General features: G+C 41.9%; 1 protein-coding gene across 2 annotated transcripts in view; it reads left to right on the forward strand.

Annotated features, from left to right (window-relative positions):
* Positions 1–271: 271 nt before the first annotated feature.
* C3HXorf58 (chromosome 3 CXorf58 homolog) overlaps positions 272–16,808 on the forward strand; it is a 52,186-nt gene continuing 35,649 nt past the window's right edge. Inside the window, exons 1-4 of one of the 2 annotated variants that reach the window (XM_060234081.1) lie at positions 272–330; positions 2,195–2,294; positions 3,124–3,218; positions 8,693–8,804. In XM_060234081.1, coding sequence (XP_060090064.1) covers positions 272–330; positions 2,195–2,294; positions 3,124–3,218; positions 8,693–8,804 — 366 coding nt within the window. Of the gene's footprint in view, positions 331–2,169; positions 2,295–3,123; positions 3,219–8,692; positions 8,805–16,808 lie in introns of those variants that run through there. The other variant, XM_060234080.1, reaches the window with a different exon arrangement.

Below are 16,808 nucleotides of genomic sequence, written 5' to 3' on the forward strand. Positions count from 1 at the left end.
CTTGAACATATTGGTACCGCTCCGTAGGTTACGGCGCGGAGGTAATGACGTTCAAGGTAGTACCCGCAAAGTACGGACACCGAAAAGGTACATATCAGTCTCACTTCGCGGAAAGCCTGGGCTGCACTGCGCAAGTCTTTGATGTAGATACGTATGCGGAGATGGGCGGTGCCAAGAACTTTTGGAGTTTTTAGACTTGGTATCTAGGCAACGCCCAGACGCTCTGGAGGATAGTAGCCGGGATGTTTAGTTTCTGCCTCAGCGCGCAACGATGTGGGGAAGTTACGAACCGTACTTCTTCAGCCAGTCCACCGATGACAAAAAAAACAGGTAAGGCTGTGGAATGGCGGTGGGGCAGGCGGGGGCATTTGCGCTCCTTATTTCGAATCTCTTGATGGATTTCTTAGGGCTGCTGGGTTGGGAAGTACCTGGCGATTTAGGGTGGAGCTTGAGAAGTGCGGAGTTTGAGGAGGGGAGTGACCTCAGCACGGTATAATGCCATAGACTGCGATCACACACACTAAATAATGTACTTTCAATCTACTTCCAATGCAGTTTCCAACAGGATTTTACTGTGTGAACTGGAAAAATCCAGTTGGAATCTGCATTGAAAGTGCATTGTTTAGTATGTGTGATCACAGTCATAGAGTCCAATCTCCAAAGCAGCCATTTTTTCCAGAAGAACTCATCAATATAGTTGTAATAACAGCTCTCCAAGCCCCAGTTTGAGGTTGGCTATCCTAATTTACATGGATGGAGTAAAAACAAATGATTCTTCAGATCACCCTTGCACAAAGTTGGGCAGATTTTCGATGGTTGAATTTCTACCTCTGTTGGCTGTCTGCCTGGCAAATCATAGCCACAAATGTACCAAAAACAAACAAAAATGTATCAAAAACAATTTGGCAATTTGGTGTACAAGATATGTAGTGACTGGACTGCACTGGATCTTCAAATCTATAGATGAATGCTTTGTTTAGAACTGTGTCCATTCTAAGGGGGTTGAGTAAAGTCTGGGAAGTTCAAAACTTCTGGCAAGAGGGAAAAGCCAAGTGGATTAGCTAACAAAATCCCAAGTTATACCAGGAGAAAAATAAAGCAATTTGGTTTATAAGCAGTTTGTTGGAAAATGCTTACATTTTGTGTTTGGCACAAAACAGGCTGGATTGTGCAAGTGGATCTGGTTGTAAACTTGCTACCTTTTTTTTTTTTAATGAAAGATTGCCGAGCTGTATAATAGGCAGAAATCAAGAGGTGCTCTTCCTCACAGAGCAAATGTACTATGATGTGTATTCCACCTTTAGTCCATATAGAGAAAGGTGGACTATAAATAATAAATATCCTAGAAAACATAATCTATCTGGAACAAAATAGGAGTTAATTGCACCTTTAAGACCAACTTAGTTTTATTTAGAATGTAAGCTTTTGTGTGCTCTAAGCACACTTCATCAGATGAGGAATCCGGCACAGTGAGCAGAGCCACACATAGCTGGTAGGCAATGGCTCAGAATGTAAAATGGTATAGATTTAAGATCCAATGACAGAATAGTAAAATTAACAAATTGAGCAAACCTTTGACCTGAGTAGTATGAGCATGCGAAAGCAACAAAACAGTAGTATGTCAAAATGTGAGAGTGTCCGTTAATGACACTATTGTTATAAACCTGGGCCAAAAGGAAGGAATTTCAGAGGTTTTCCCATCCAACTAATTTACCCTTTAATCTATCTGGGCTTCAATTAGTGTGGCTTTGTATAGCTAATAGGGATTTGTTTCCCTTTGAGCTTCTTTCTAACTAGCTCCCTCATTTTTGTAAAGTTCCTTCTTTTGAAATCAAATGTTAATGTTTTGGACCTACGTTCCACTGGAATCCAGGAAACAAATGTTCTCAGTTAAAATGGAATACATTTTTTAAAATTACAATTGAGTTGTCATTAAACTTACCAAACTAGTTTTAAGATTGCAGTATTAAATACACCTGAATTTAATTGAATTATGCTAATCCTTTGAATTTACCACACTGTTTTTTTTTTAAAAATGTAATATTGCAAGTTGTTGCCAAAATGTCAGTAGCTCTGTATCAGTTATTGTGCAGTCTGCTGACTAGTCTTTCTAGTAACCCTTCTTTAAAACATTCTATAAATATTCAAACCTCAGAATGCTCACCCATTTGATGTTTGCCTTTTCTTCCACTAGGACTCAAAAAGAAAAAGCAGCAAAAACTATTCAAAGAGCATGGTGGATTCATATAAAAACAAGGTTGTTTAAGCTCCTTAAACATACAATCCGTGCAGCGGTAGGTTATTGTACTTGATGATGTTTAGCTAGCTGTTCATCCTGTAGTTTAACTGTGCTCTCATCCTTTTCTTACCACTCTCTCGAATTTCAAAGTGGATTTCCTGGGTACAGCGCCAGAAGGGGGTTAATTCATTCTGGGGGAACCTTGCAAAACATACAGGAAAATTGGTTTCTTTCTAAAAGAGCATGCCCTTCCTCAACCAGTAGGGATTTTAGGCTGCCGGTGTGTATGGCTCTCTGTTGTCAGCAATCACGTAAGCCTAGTAAATTAATATTTCAGTTCTGACTGTTTCATGCTGATTTTCAGTGGTCTTCTGAACCCTGACTGTCACAACATGTCTAGCTACAGACCTGACAGGCAGGTTTATTTATTTTTCTTATTTACTGCCCTCCCAGTTTTCTTTGCATTGGAAGTCAAACAAGTGAATAATGGCTTAGTTTTCTGAAGAGCGGGTTTTTAAATTACTTTATGTTTTAGCTACATATTATTGCTACTTTGTCTGAAGATTAGATGGGTTAAAAGTCTTAAAATTTCTAATTTGTTACCCAGAATCCCAGTTTTGAGAGTATGTACCTGAAGTTGGGGACTAGAAAAAGGATTCAGTTGGTGTGCCAGTGCCACGCACCTCACTTTCCAACTGTCTCCCTGCCTGGGCTGACATAAGTGATGTTTGGCTTGGCTTGCAAGTATTAGAAGGTGATAATTAGATGAACATGATGGTTAACATTAATTTCTGAGGAGTGACCATTCTTTTTCAGAGGGAAGCATGTTACTGTATGTGTCTCATGATTTTAAAGAGAGTAAGCAAAGATCATTTTTCTTTCAGGAGCATTGCATTAGTCATGATATTTTGAAAAGAGTGAGTCCCTTGGAGGCTGAACTTCTTAAGGATCCTAGTTTTCTGTGCAAAGTCCGATTCAGGTAAAATGGGCACATTCATTGGTTCAATCAGTGTACAGAATGACAAGATTCCTGGGTCAGCACCAACCTGGGCTTGGTGGGCAGGAAGGGGGTGTGCTGTGGTCTGTTGGACCCTCGTGGCACTCAAATGCTTTGTTACTCAGAACCCCAGTTTTGAGCTTATGTACCTGAAGTTGGGGACTTGCGATAGAAAAGGAATTCTGTTGGTGTGCCAGTGCCCCCTACCTCACTGCCCATCTCCCTGCCTGGGCTGACAGAAGTGATGTTTGGCTTGGCTTGTGGTCCTTGGGGATTTAGTGTTTATGTGAAGGTTGGCATGACCACAATGGAACTGCTGTAGAATATTCTGGTCCCTCTGTATATACATAGTAGGATTTATGCTTGGTTTGGTTTATCCTGTGAACCATAGCATGGTTTGACAATTAGAGGATCCACTGTACCCTTGCCATGGACCAATCATTACCTTGTAAGGCTAGTTGGGTTGGGAATGGAGTGCACCATACTTCGGTGCTACTTCCAGAAGATCGTGCTGGGGAACTGCTGCTCAGCTCTGGAGCTATTATGCTGTGGAGTTCCACAGGGGACATCTTGTCTTCTGTACTGGTAGACAGTATGACAGATTATCCATGGATCTGGAGTGAGGTACCACCAATACGCAAATAACATCCAGGTCTATTGCTCCCTAACTGCTGAGTTGGTGGGTTTGCAGAAATCCTGAACAAATGAAGGAGGTAGTAAGAGTAGTGTGGGAGGAGCAATAAACATAATTTCAGTCCAGACAATCCTGAAGTTCTCTTGCATAAATGACAAACCTGGTTGAGGGCTGAGGAGTCAGTTGTTCAGAAGGGCATTGCACTCTCTCTGAAGGAGCAAGCTTGTTGCTGAAGTCTCAGCTTTTCTCCATGGCATGTAGCAGCTTTTGTCAGCTTTAGCTGATAAACCAAGTTAGGGATGTTTCTTAAAAAGTGTTATTTGGCCATAGAGATCTATGCCTTCTGATCACATCCAGATTAGGTTATTGTAATGCATTTGAAACAGCAGTGTAGCTGCCTTTGAAACAGCAGTTCAGAAATTGCAATTGGTCACCTATGACTCTACACAAAATGCATCCAAATATAGACCCTTACTGCTGGAAGGGCTGTGGCTCTATAGCAGATTTTAGACATTGTTGGTGGAACTGCCCACATGTTAAACGTTATTGGACACAAATCTGGGAAGAAACAAAACAGATCATAACTCATAATTTGCCCCTTAAATTGGAGTCTGCAATACTGAATTATTGGGACTTAGAGAAATACACTAAATGAACAAATATGATAACTTTCAGTTGCTAGAGCATTACTTACACACTATTGGAAAGATAAAACATTATCATCTATACCTCAATGGCAAAAGAAACCATGGGAACACTTTATTTTAGGAAAAATAGCTGAAAATCCATATATGAACCAAACAACAAGACTCTTATCAACATATGGTATCCAATCACAGATTATCTGACACAACAGAGTGTACTACCAGCAAACAATTATTATAAAACTTTGTTGCTTTTTTTTAAAAAAGGAACCCCAATTGAAGTCAATTTACCTTAAGACTTGTGCATTATTGTAGATCATTGTATTCTGCAAACTTACCTATAATGGAAACAGACTCAGTAGGGTTGCCAAGTCCAATTAAAGAAAAATCTGGGGACTTTGGGAGCGGAGCCAGGAGACTTTGGGGGTGGAGCCAGGAACAAGGATGTGACAAGCATAATTGAACTCCAAGGGAGTTCTGGCCATCACATATAAAGGGGCAGCACGCCTTTTTAAATGCCTTTCTTCCATAGGAAATAATTAAGGATAGGGGCACCATCTTTTGGGGCTCATAGAATTGGACCCTCTGGTCCAATCGTTTTGAAATTTGGGGGGTATTTTGGGGAGAGGCACTAGATGCTATACTAAAAATCTGGTGCCTCTACCTAAAAAAAATAGTCCCCCCAGAGCCCCCAATACCCACGGATCAATTCCCTATTATTCCCTATGGGAATCGTTCTCCATAGGGAATAATAGAGTGCCTAGTAAACATTTCCCTCCCCCCCCATGCTTTCTAAAGGGGGGGAGGGCCTCCATACCAGGGAATCCCCCCTCCCCCCCCCTCCCTCTCTCACACACACACACAAACACTTACCGTACTTGGTCTTCTTCCAGCAGAATGTGCTTGCTGGGAAAACAAAAGCAAGGCTCCACAGGAAAAAAAAGGGAGGGGCCGTTCTCCATGGAAACTGTTACTTTCCCATGAAGCCCTTCCTGTTTCCTGTGCAGCCTTAAAGGGACACATTTTAAAACAGATCAGAAGCTCTACAACACGATGCCTAAAGGTATGTTCTCTCTCTCCCCCCCCACCCCCAGATTTTTTGAGAGCGGGGGAGGAGGATGCAATTTTGGGGGTTCCCCGCCAGGGCGGGAGGGTTGGGAAGCCTAAGACTCAGTTAAAACTGGATAATAAGTATGAATCACTATATTAATCTGTATGTTATTTATCTGTACTGAATGTTTTTTTAAAATTGTTACAATGTTAGTTGTTTTCTGGAAAATAAAAATTATATTTAAAAAAATTGCATTTGGTCCAAAGTAAAGTAGTCAGAGGCTGGATACAGGGATTCTATCACCCCTGTGCTGAAAGATAGGCATCAGCTGCCCATTTGTTTCTGCGCACAATTCAAAGTGCTGGTTCATACCTTTCAGGTAAGCATGAAACCATGTTAAATGAAGAACTGTCAGTTCCCACACTGTCCAACCCACCAATTCATGCCTTTCTCACAGGTGCTCTCTGTACCCCTGCCTGGGGTGGGGGGGGTTGAGATGGCTTTCTCAATGCTGGTGCCTTTTGGATGCCCTTTTCCTTGTGGGCTCACATGGCACTTGTCTTTTAGGCACTAGGACAAAACATTTCCCTTTACCCAAGCCTTTAATACTGGAAGAATGCTATTTAACGCTTCCCCCTGCTCTGCCTTTATGTCCCTAGTGGGTTAGGGGAGGGTTTTTTGGGGAGGAGGGAGTTATTGCTCAACTTTTATTTCTGCTTTTCTTGTATTCTTTTCCGTGGTCAGCCACTTGAGATAAGCATCTTTTTAGGGTGGTGTAGATATTCTCTAAATAATAAATACTCCTGTTCAGTTTCTGATCTCAACTATTAAATGTTGTTGCACTGTCTCAAGCTGACTACAATATTATATTATTCCTTCATAGAAGAATGTCTGAAAAATAGCTCCTACTGATAAATATTACTTCCTTGATTTGTTTTCTCATATAGCAGTGCCCTTATAAGAATAATGATAGAAGAATTATAGGGTTAGCAAGAGTTTACTGTGAAAAAACAAAAACCCATCCAGAGTGAGATAATTTCAGATGACAAGTCATTAGGTTAGTCAGTGCAATTCTCAGTCATATATTCCAGATTATAACTGTGCAATCCAAAACAGAGTTACATCCTCCTAAATCCACTTAAATCAATGGGTGTATAAGTTTGTAAGTCAGTTTAAGATTGCACTGTTATTGCATTTGATTATGTAATTTAAAGCCTAGTTTTGCTTTTGTAAATTGTAAAAAAAAAATCTTTCCTATTGTTTTCTTGCCTTTTCTGTTTTCAAGGGGATTTTAGTGTATTTCACTGGTAATTGTTTATTTTAGTGTGCCCTTGTGTATGAAATAAGACACTGTTGCCTGTGTAACAAGCATCCATGTGGTTAGAAAGGAAAATAGTTTAATTACAGTTGTTTCTCTTGGAGAACTTTAAATGTTTCCCATGTAAAAGAACCTCCCTGCATGTAGAGATCTAGCACACCAGGGACAGGGAGTGATCTAGACCTTCTTGCTATCTTCCTTTTGCATTTAAAGATAGAAGACATGCTACTTAAAATCTGAACCAGTGCAGAACAGAATCTTTGCTGAACATGTAAATCATATCTTGCTAAAGCCATACACTAAGGATTGTCATATTATAAGTAAATGCACTAGCCCTGGACATATATGACTGCTCTACAAGTTGACTGAATCTGCAGAGAAAGCATGCGCGAGCAGGCACAAGTGCTCTGCCATTATCCCCCCACCTCCACACGATTGCAAGCTCATGAGTGGTGTTTATGCATGCATTCAGGCACACCATGTCCAGCATACACCCCCTCCCCATGGTTGGCATTGGGGTTTTTTGAGCAGGGATGCACAAGAATGCAGTTCCGACTGGCTTTGCATCAGGGGTGTGGCCTAATGTGCAAATGAGTTCCTTCTGGGCTTTGTCATGGGTGACGACCATGCTGGGGCTCCGCCTGAGTTGACAGCAGAGCCTGTAGCCAGCCCCTTTGGTGCTCCTAAAGCTGAACAGCTTGCTAGTGCCTGAGTCAGCAGCAGTGGAAGATGCATAGCAGCAAGCAGGAAGCCCACTAGACTCACCCCTTCAGGTAGCTCAGCTGAGGGAGAGACTCAACTGAGCTAGCCGTCGCAGGGAACCATGCCTGCGAGGAAGGCGGTCACTTAGTCCTGAGTTCTGACAGAAGCTTCACCACACGCTAATGGGAACATCGGCAGAGGCCCATTTAGTCCCCCTGCTTGGGGCTGGGCTCCTTGTGGAAGCAACAAGTTGCCTCCATGCTGACTTGCAACCACCCTGGCTCTTGTGCTCCTGATTGAACTCTCCAGCTTCCTAACTCAGCTCCAGACAACCTTGCTGCCTGCCCCCAAGTCGGCTACCTGACTTGGCTTCAGTTAGAACTCCCTGGCTTGACCCCGGACTGGACTTTGCTTCCAACCACACCCAGTCCATGACAGGCTTTTTCTACAAAAAAAGAGCCCTGATCGGCAGTATCCAGAAAGCAGCATCCCTGATCACAGGTAGGGAATGCGCATGTGGACACTACCCTCAGTCAATGTGAAGAGGGGGTCAGGTATCCAGGGCTACTGGCTGCAGTCCAAAGAGCCTCATTTACACCGAAGAAAGGCAAACTGTCAATGCTGACAGCATTGATCACCTACTAGTAAGGGTAAAGGAAAAGGCCGGAATTCAGTTCCACTCCCCAAACAGATGACTGACCAAGCCAAAGATCAATATAAATACTGTATATCTATTGTTCATCTAGCAAGAACCATATACAGTAGCAGTTTATATGGATCCATCAGGGAAATTGGATCTTCACCATGGAAGCATTTACATGCAGAGGATCTGATTTTTTAAAAGAAAATGATTTGCACATACATTTACACATGTTGGATTAGGATGCTGATGTTGAAATCAGTACCTTTGGTTTAATTGGAGCATACCTCTGTGTTGTAATTGACAGAGATGTAATTGTTTTGATTGTCATTGTTAACTTACAATGTAGAAAAACATTTCAAAGGTTCTAATGGTATTGTCTACATGAGAACAAACATGAAATTGCATATAATAAGGAGGACGCTTTTTCGTGATAGTAGAGAATTCATTCTTCTTCTTCTTTTCAGATTTGCAGGGTCCAGCTTTCCCCCCTTCATTGTGTTCAAGATATTTTGTATCTCAATGGGACAAGGTAACAAATACATCAGTGGGAAAACAATAATAACACCAAGAAGTGAGGTGACTTACTGAATGTTCCTTTTTACTCACTATTAGGTTTTATATTCTTTCTCATCAGTTACTTCAGTGGAGAGATCACATAACTTATTTAAATGTTGTTTCATAAACCGCTTTCTTCTTCTACATTATTGTGCTTCTTTAAAACATACGTGCAGAAACCTGTTATGAAACCAATAGATCCTGTTATGAAACCAATAGATCAAGTTTGTCCTATCAGGTTGGTTGCTTGCAGTAGGCTGGATCCAGTGAATCCATTCCACTAACAGTAAAGACTTCTGTCACCACAAGGAGCCTTGCGGTGGTGGAATGTGCCTCTTCCACTGGAACAAGGATGTTTGTATCCAAAGCAAGGCTACACTGTTAGCCAAACAGATCCAGAGGACACAAACCAATGGGGAATTCATAATTAACTTTAGTTAGGCTGGGCACCAAGTTTGTAACAGGATTTCACAATTAGTGACATACCAAGCCAAAGGCAGTAGACCAGATATGTTCATTATCCCAAGGAAGCCTTGCGAAATCACATAGTTTTGCTGTCTTTGAGTGGGTAAGGCTTTAATACATGGCTGGTGAGCTGCCTTTTGAGTTTGTTAGTTAAGCAGTGTTCCCTCTAAGCTGAGTTAGTGTGAGCTAGCTCATGGTTTCGTAGCCTCCGGCTCATGCATTTTTGCCTTAGCTCAGGAAGGGTGGCCCCAGAGCAAAATAATTTATGCAGCAGCCAAATCACTCACTCGCTACTTTAATGCTTGTAGTTCAGGAAGTAGAATTTTTGCTCACAAGACTCACATCTTAGAGGAAACAAAGCATTTGCTCACATCTTAGAGGAAACATTGGTTACAGGTGATACAAGTCTGTACCTTGCCAATCTACAGAGTCCCCTAGCAAATAAGAAATTGTTAAAAGAAATAAGGGAAGTTGCCACAAGTACAATTCAGAAACATGAATACACACTATCAATACAAAGGTCCCCAGCATGATGCCCATGGGTGCTGCTGTTCCTGCTGACATCTTTCGGGATTCCCACCAAGCGTTTTTAGCAGGGCTTTTTTTGTATATTAGGCCACACACACTCCTTATGTAGCCAATCCTCCTAGAGCTTACAGTAAGCCCTGTACTGTGGCCCCAGAAGGTAGGACCAGAACCAATGGGTTGAAATTAAAAGAGTTTCCAGCTCAACATTAGGAAGAACTTCCTGACTGTTAGAGCGATTCCTCGGTGGAACAGGCTTCCTCAGGAGGTGGTGGGCTCTCCTTCCTTGGAGGTTTTTAAACAGAGGTTAGATGGCCATCTGACAGCAATGAAGATCCTGTGAATTTAGAGGGAGGTATTTGTGAGTTTCCTGCATTGTGCAGGGGGTTGGACTAGATGACCCTGGAGGCCCCTTCCAATGCTATGATTCTAAGAGCCCTGTAAGCTCTTGGAGAATTGACTACATCAGAGGTGTGTGCCCTAATATGCAAAGGAGTTCCTGCTACAAAAAAGCCCTGGTTTTTAGAAAGGGGGTGGGGCCAAGTGGGCTTTTTGAGTATCTGATATTTATCGAACAATGCGTAGCTTTTACCTGTGCAAGTACTTTTACGTGCAAATAACAGAGTGATATTCTAAAGACACGGTGGGACTTCCTTGTAACTTAACATGATAGGTCTGAACAGCTAAAATGTTTAATGCACCTAACTGGAACTTCTACTGAAGTCATCAAATCCTTCCAATTTGAATATATTTTATGTGGAAGTTGATAGCAATATCATTGCATCGAATTTCAGTAACTTAAAAAAAATTAGATTCCTATCAAAAGTTGCCCAGAATCTCTCACTGTACACATCTCGTGCAGTGAGCTCTCACAAGCCCTTCAGCACCAACTGTCATTCTTAAAAGAACTAGTGCAGACTGATAATGTCTGGACTGACAAGAGAAGGGCTCATCTAAAGCAGAGAAAGAGAAGAATTTCTTCCTTTTGCATAAATGAGTTAGACACCTGCAAAATGAAGATGAATACTGCCGGAGAAGGTTTCTTAGCTATCTTATTATGTATACATTCTGTGTGCATGCAAGAAAGTATTTTAAATATCCAAAATACTTTGTATGTTAATTTTTAAAGGTATCCCATTAAACAGAGCTTTTCTCTGAAATGTTGAAGAGCTGTTATCAGACTTAAGCATAAACTTGCTCCCTGACATTTTGTGGTTGCCTCTGTAGCAAAATTTTGTGGTTGTGTACACCACCCTCTGTAAGAATTCTAAATGTGCCTACAGGCTCAAAAAGGTTGGGGACACCTGATCTCCAGAGTTTTCAGAACATTTCTCTGTTAGTATTTCTCCATCAGAGATAATAAATTGCTGTTAATAATTAAATTTTGAACAAAAAAGTATTTTCATGGCACCTTGAAGACTAACAAATTAATTGCTGGACTGAATTTATTTATTGAATAGTTTTAATTATACTAACTAGGACTTCAGTGGAGACAGTGCATTCTTCACTATGCAAGTGTTAAATTAGTTTATAACTGTAGTATCTCTCTCTCTCACACACACACACACGGAATATTTGCTACCATTTTTATATGCTAACCAGGGCCGACTTGCCCACTATGCAAACTAGGCGGTTGCCTAGGGCGCCAGGAGGAGAGGGTGCCAAATTGGGCTCTTCTCCCCTCCTGGTGCCCACGACAACCATCTAGTTTGCCTGCCTGCCTCCCCTCCTCACGGCTGTGGGACCCACCACCACCTGCCTTCCCTCCCTCCCCAGCGCTGCAATGCAGTCACAATCTGTAAACCCCCCCCCACACACACACAGGTTGCTGAACCACACCACGCCGAAGCTGGGCCCTACCAGCTTCAATGCGGCTGGCCTGCCATCTAATGCTTTGAAGTACATGGGGGAGAAGGCTTCGCTCCCCCTCACTTCCAATTCCAGGAAGGAGTTGGGAGAAGTCTTCCACGTAGGCTTCAAACCATTCGATGGCGCTTGGCCGCATCAAAGCTGGTAGGGCCCAGTCTCAGTGAGTGAGGGAGGCAACGGAGCACGGCTGCATTGCAGTGCTTGGGGGGGGGGGAGGAAGGAAGGCGGGGGAGGGTGGGGGGGAGCCTAGCCTCGTCACGTGGGGGGGTGATGGAGCGCAGCGCTGCATTGCGGCACTGCAAGGGAGGCAGAGGAGGGCAGGAAGCCTACCTAGGGTGCTATGCGCCCTTGGGCCGGCACTGATGCTAACCAGTTTATGAATTGTTATATTCTAAAAACCAAAGATTAAGTTAAATTTTCATGGGGAAAAATTGGGGTTTTATAGTGTTTCATATTAATATTAACAAGTATCAAAAGCAGCTTGGAGGTTTCATGTTATATCCAATAAAAGGTCAACTCATCAGAAAGTTCTGTGCATGCACTGGCAGTAATTTTGTTCTTAGTAGCTGCCATTCTTAGTATTTGGGGGGACAGAGGCGGATGCTGAAGATAGATTGCTAAAACTAATTAGGGAGTGACTTCTCACACAAATGATATTCATGTACAAAACTAGTCATCCTTGCAATGCTGTGTCTAGATTGCACCCTGACAATCCAAAAGGCAAATTTCTTTGTATTTTTGGTGTTATTGTATCCAAGACCCAACAAAAAAGTACTAAGTACATGGCTCCAGAGTAACACATAAATTATTTACATCATTATAGAGATTTATTTCACAGCAAAGGTGATCAATTTGTGGTGATGGGAGGGGACTGGTTGCCTTACTTTGTCTCGTAACAACCTCAACATCCTGGAATCTCCTGCACAGTATGCTAGTGTTGATATATAATCTTCAGGTTCAAGGGGTGGCTATGGGTGTCACAGTGTTGACACCAAACATTAAATACTAAGTGAGAAGTCAATTAGAGGTATCCACATCACAAATTATCAGTTCAAATAATTACACAATGGATTGGTAATTTAAAAATCCAACTTGGCAGTAATTTACGGAGAACTGTTGTAAATCTTCATAGTAATCAGTGAAGAGATGTTGATGGGATCAGGTGCTGGCTCTACTCTCATTTCAAAGTTTTCTTCTTCAAGACCTCTTGTAGCTTATCCTGGGGAGTGCCTCTGTGACAAACTGCAAGCCTATGCATAAGAAAAGGACAGTGCATATGATGGAATTCTCAGTGAGTGTCAGGTCACAGAACTCACTGTGATTGGGCAGTGACTTCTAACAGTCAGGCTGTGGCATTTAGGAGTCAGAGAAGCAGTGGGAGAGAGGAGTTCAGTTGAAGAGGACCTGCAGGAGAGAGCAGTGGCTCCTGGGAGACTCTAGAGCAGAGGTGTCAAACATGCTGCCCAAGGGCCAAAACAGGCTCTTGTCTGCTTCCTTCCCCCTCTCTCTTGCTTCCTTCTTTATCTCAGCTTGCTTTGCAAGGCTTGCTTAGTTGTACAGGAGCGTCAGAGCAAAACCTCGATTTTCTCTATTGGTTGAGGCCCTCCTGGTTCTCTGGGGAGGGAGGGAAAGAGCCAGAGCTTCCTTCACACAGGTCTCTGGATCCCATGGGAGAAATACAAAGAAAGCAACTTTAAGACCAACAAGTGCTAATGTTTTAAGCATGTTTTGTTTTAAGTTTTTTAAAAAAAATATTTAGTCGTGTTTGTCTGTCCTTTAAAAAGTTTATATTCCTGCTACCTTCTTAAATAGATACACACATGGCCTGGCCTGACACAGCCCAGTCCAGCAAAGTCACATTTATGTCAGATCCCTCATTACAAATGAGTTCAACACCCCTGCTAGAGTGTGTGACAGTGTGTCACAAAAGCAGTCAGTTTCAGCGTGAATGTGGTGTAGCTCTGAATACTGGAGACTCTGGTGGGACACTGATCCCAGAAATTAAGAGCAGTCTTTGATTGTGTACCAAAAAAAAGAGAGGGGCAAAGGTTCTTGTAGTAAGCCTAGTATTCCAAGGGAAAGACGGGCAGTCTGGCTGCATAGGACTTGGCCAAGGCTTTTGAGGTGTCAGAGAAGGGCCTTCAAAGGTGCCAAAGACTAGAGTTATTGCTCTTACTGAGAAGAGAATAACTAGTTTGCCAGAGGAAAGAGGTCTGGAAGTGAGAGACCTGAGTCTTCTACCCAAGGAATGAGGCAGATACCCTCAAGCTTGTGTGATTAGAAAGAGGAAAAGTTCCTCAGAGATCTAGAATAATTATAAAAATATAAACCTTTAACATCAAAGTTACTTTTAGTGAGTGTTGAGCCATCTGAAGGAAACTCTGTCTTAAGAAATAAGTTGCCTGTGAAGGAGTTGCATTCATTTTTGTTCTGTCTGCCCACAGATTCTAAATCCCAGAAACTGTACAAATCCCATCTCTGTCAATCTGTTTTAAATAAAACTTGTTTTGAAATGCTACCGGTGGCTAGTGTCACGGCTGGGGCTGGGTCAGGCAAAGTCCAGAGGCAGTCCGAGGTCTGTAGCCAGTAAGCAGGAGGGTCCGAGGCGCCAAATCCGAATCACTGTAGAAGTATCGCAGGTCTGAGGTCCAGAAGCCGAGGTCAGGGAGTCCAGAAGTCCAAAGCCAAAGTCAGGGAGTCAGGAACCAAAGTCAAGCCGGAGTGGATGCTAGAATGTCAGGGAGATGACTAGTTGCTTCCACAAAGCTTCCTCCCAAAGCCCACAGCTATATAGCCCTCTGCTGGCTGTTGCCCGTTTGGGCTAATTGCTGGCTCAGGGAGGCAGCCAGGATCCTGTTACCACTCAAGCATCCTTGCTCTTAGAAGGGCCAGAATCCTCTCAGAACTCAGGGCTCAGGGAGCGTCTTGCTTGTGAGCGTGCCGCCCTCCTCCGATCCCTGAGGTCCTGCCGGAGGCGGTCACGCACACGAGCCACCCGAGAGGGCGAGGCAGGGGGGCTGGGATCTTCTCCAGCAGGAGGCAGGGGCACTGGTGCAGGTGGCAGGGGCACAGTTTCCTCATCAGACTCAACTTCCTCTGAAGGGTCCCCAGCACCCATGACAGGCTAGTGTGCCACATTTCTGATGGGTAAAATTTTGACACCCATGGTAATAGGAAAGGTGATCAATTTGTGGTGATGTGGGGGGACTGGTTGCCTTGCTTTGTCTCGTAACCGCCTCAACATCCTGGAATCTCCTGCACAGTATGCTAGTGTTGATATATAATCTTCAGGTTCAAGGGGTGGCTATGGGTAGTCTCATTGCACCTGTTATAATCAATTTATTTATGGCACATTTTGAAGACACCTTAATCTTTCAGTCATCAAATCTTTATAAATATAGGCTCTCAGTATACCTTAGATACATTGATGATATCTTTATGATATTTAGGGACATGATGGATTTTATGCAATTTTTGTAGTGGTTCAACTCTTTCATCCCACCATCCTTTTTTCAAAGACAACCCATTATGAGAGGATAGCATATTTAGATATAGAAGTCTTTGTGTACAATGAGGTTATTTATTTAGATTTTTTCTACACCTTCAGGCGGAAATTCATTATTGCACTATGCGTCACCATCCTCTATATCTACGACAAAATATTCCATACAGTCATTTCTTCAGATCAAAGGTTATTCAACATGACATAGTGATATTTAACCTATGCTGACAAACTATGTTCCAAAAGACAGGACAGGCTACACAAGGTCCAGGTCAATCAAAGACATAGTAGTACATAACTGACTCTCAAATAGTTAGGGCTTCTCCTCGGAAAGTAGGGCATTATAAATGTATGAATTGCATTAGTTGTAGTAGAACACCCGCGGTGCAGAAATTTATATTTGTTTTTGTTACTGAGAAATTAATTAAAAACCCCTACAATCCATTAGTTATAGTCAAGTATTTATAGCAATGATAATTTTTATTAGATGTATACTCTGTATTCTATGTTTCCATTTGGGTTAAATGAGCAATGTGATTTGAGCGCCTTTGTTTAAGTAATATGGCATTCTCTGTGACCCACTGTATCTTTAAGAAGTAGATGATCCTTTGAATATGAGAGGTTTGCAGCTGATGCTTGTGAATAGTTTCATGTAATGAAGTAATATTGCTTAATTGCCATTTTTAAAGGTATTGATGATTGATCTACATGTGAGCATTTTACAACTGCTATTTAGAACATTGTTAAGCTATTGATGTGCCGCAACTGAAACAAGAAAGTTTGGTATCACTGTATTATTGATATTACATGGAATATTATTGCAATTATATGTGTTTGGCTAGTTATAACTATTTGGCAGTAAATTTTGTTTTAATTTTGTTAAGCTATTGATGTGCTGCAATTAAAATATGAAAGGTTAATCTTGAAGAAGAAAAGTTTGAAACAGGCCCTGTCCCATCAACAACTTTCTGCTGATTACTATGATTTACAACAGTTCTCAGTAAATTACTGCCAAATTGGATTTTTAAATTATCAACTTATCGTGCAATTATTTGAATTGGTACTTTGTGGTATGTGAATACCTCCAGCTGATTTCTCTCTTAGTATTTAATGTTTAGTGTCAGCAGGGCTTTTTTTGTATTCTCTAGTCCAATAACCTTTAATGGCATAACAATAGCTTACAGAAAGGAATGTGCATACAATTTGCCCATATGTCAAGATAAAACAATATAGATAGATGGAATTGTAACGCCAATTGTTAATTAATAATAGGGATAAAAAAGACAATAATCTTCAGTATCACAGACAACAAAAAAAGAATGAAATTTTACAGTAAAAGAGCTTTACAGGGGATATGATTAAACATAAAAAACCCAGACCCTTTAATAGGATAAAACAGACAGGATCCAAAATGGGCGAAACTGAGTTAAAAATTACACTGGCCAAAAAGGCAGTCAAGACAACACCACAGAAGAACCAATCAGATATTCATTGCCCTTACCCAAAATTATGATAGCCTCTATGCAGTACACCAGCCACACACCGAGCCCCTGGTCCCATCAATCTGGGTAATCCACCAGCAAGCAAATACTGGGCAACTCCCACTGGAGAGCTGGAAAGGTCAGAAGTAACAGGATCACAAGTTGCTAATGAAACCCACAGAA

Source organism: Heteronotia binoei, chromosome 3, assembly GCF_032191835.1.
Source record: "Heteronotia binoei isolate CCM8104 ecotype False Entrance Well chromosome 3, APGP_CSIRO_Hbin_v1, whole genome shotgun sequence".
NCBI lineage: Eukaryota > Metazoa > Chordata > Lepidosauria > Squamata > Gekkonidae > Heteronotia > Heteronotia binoei.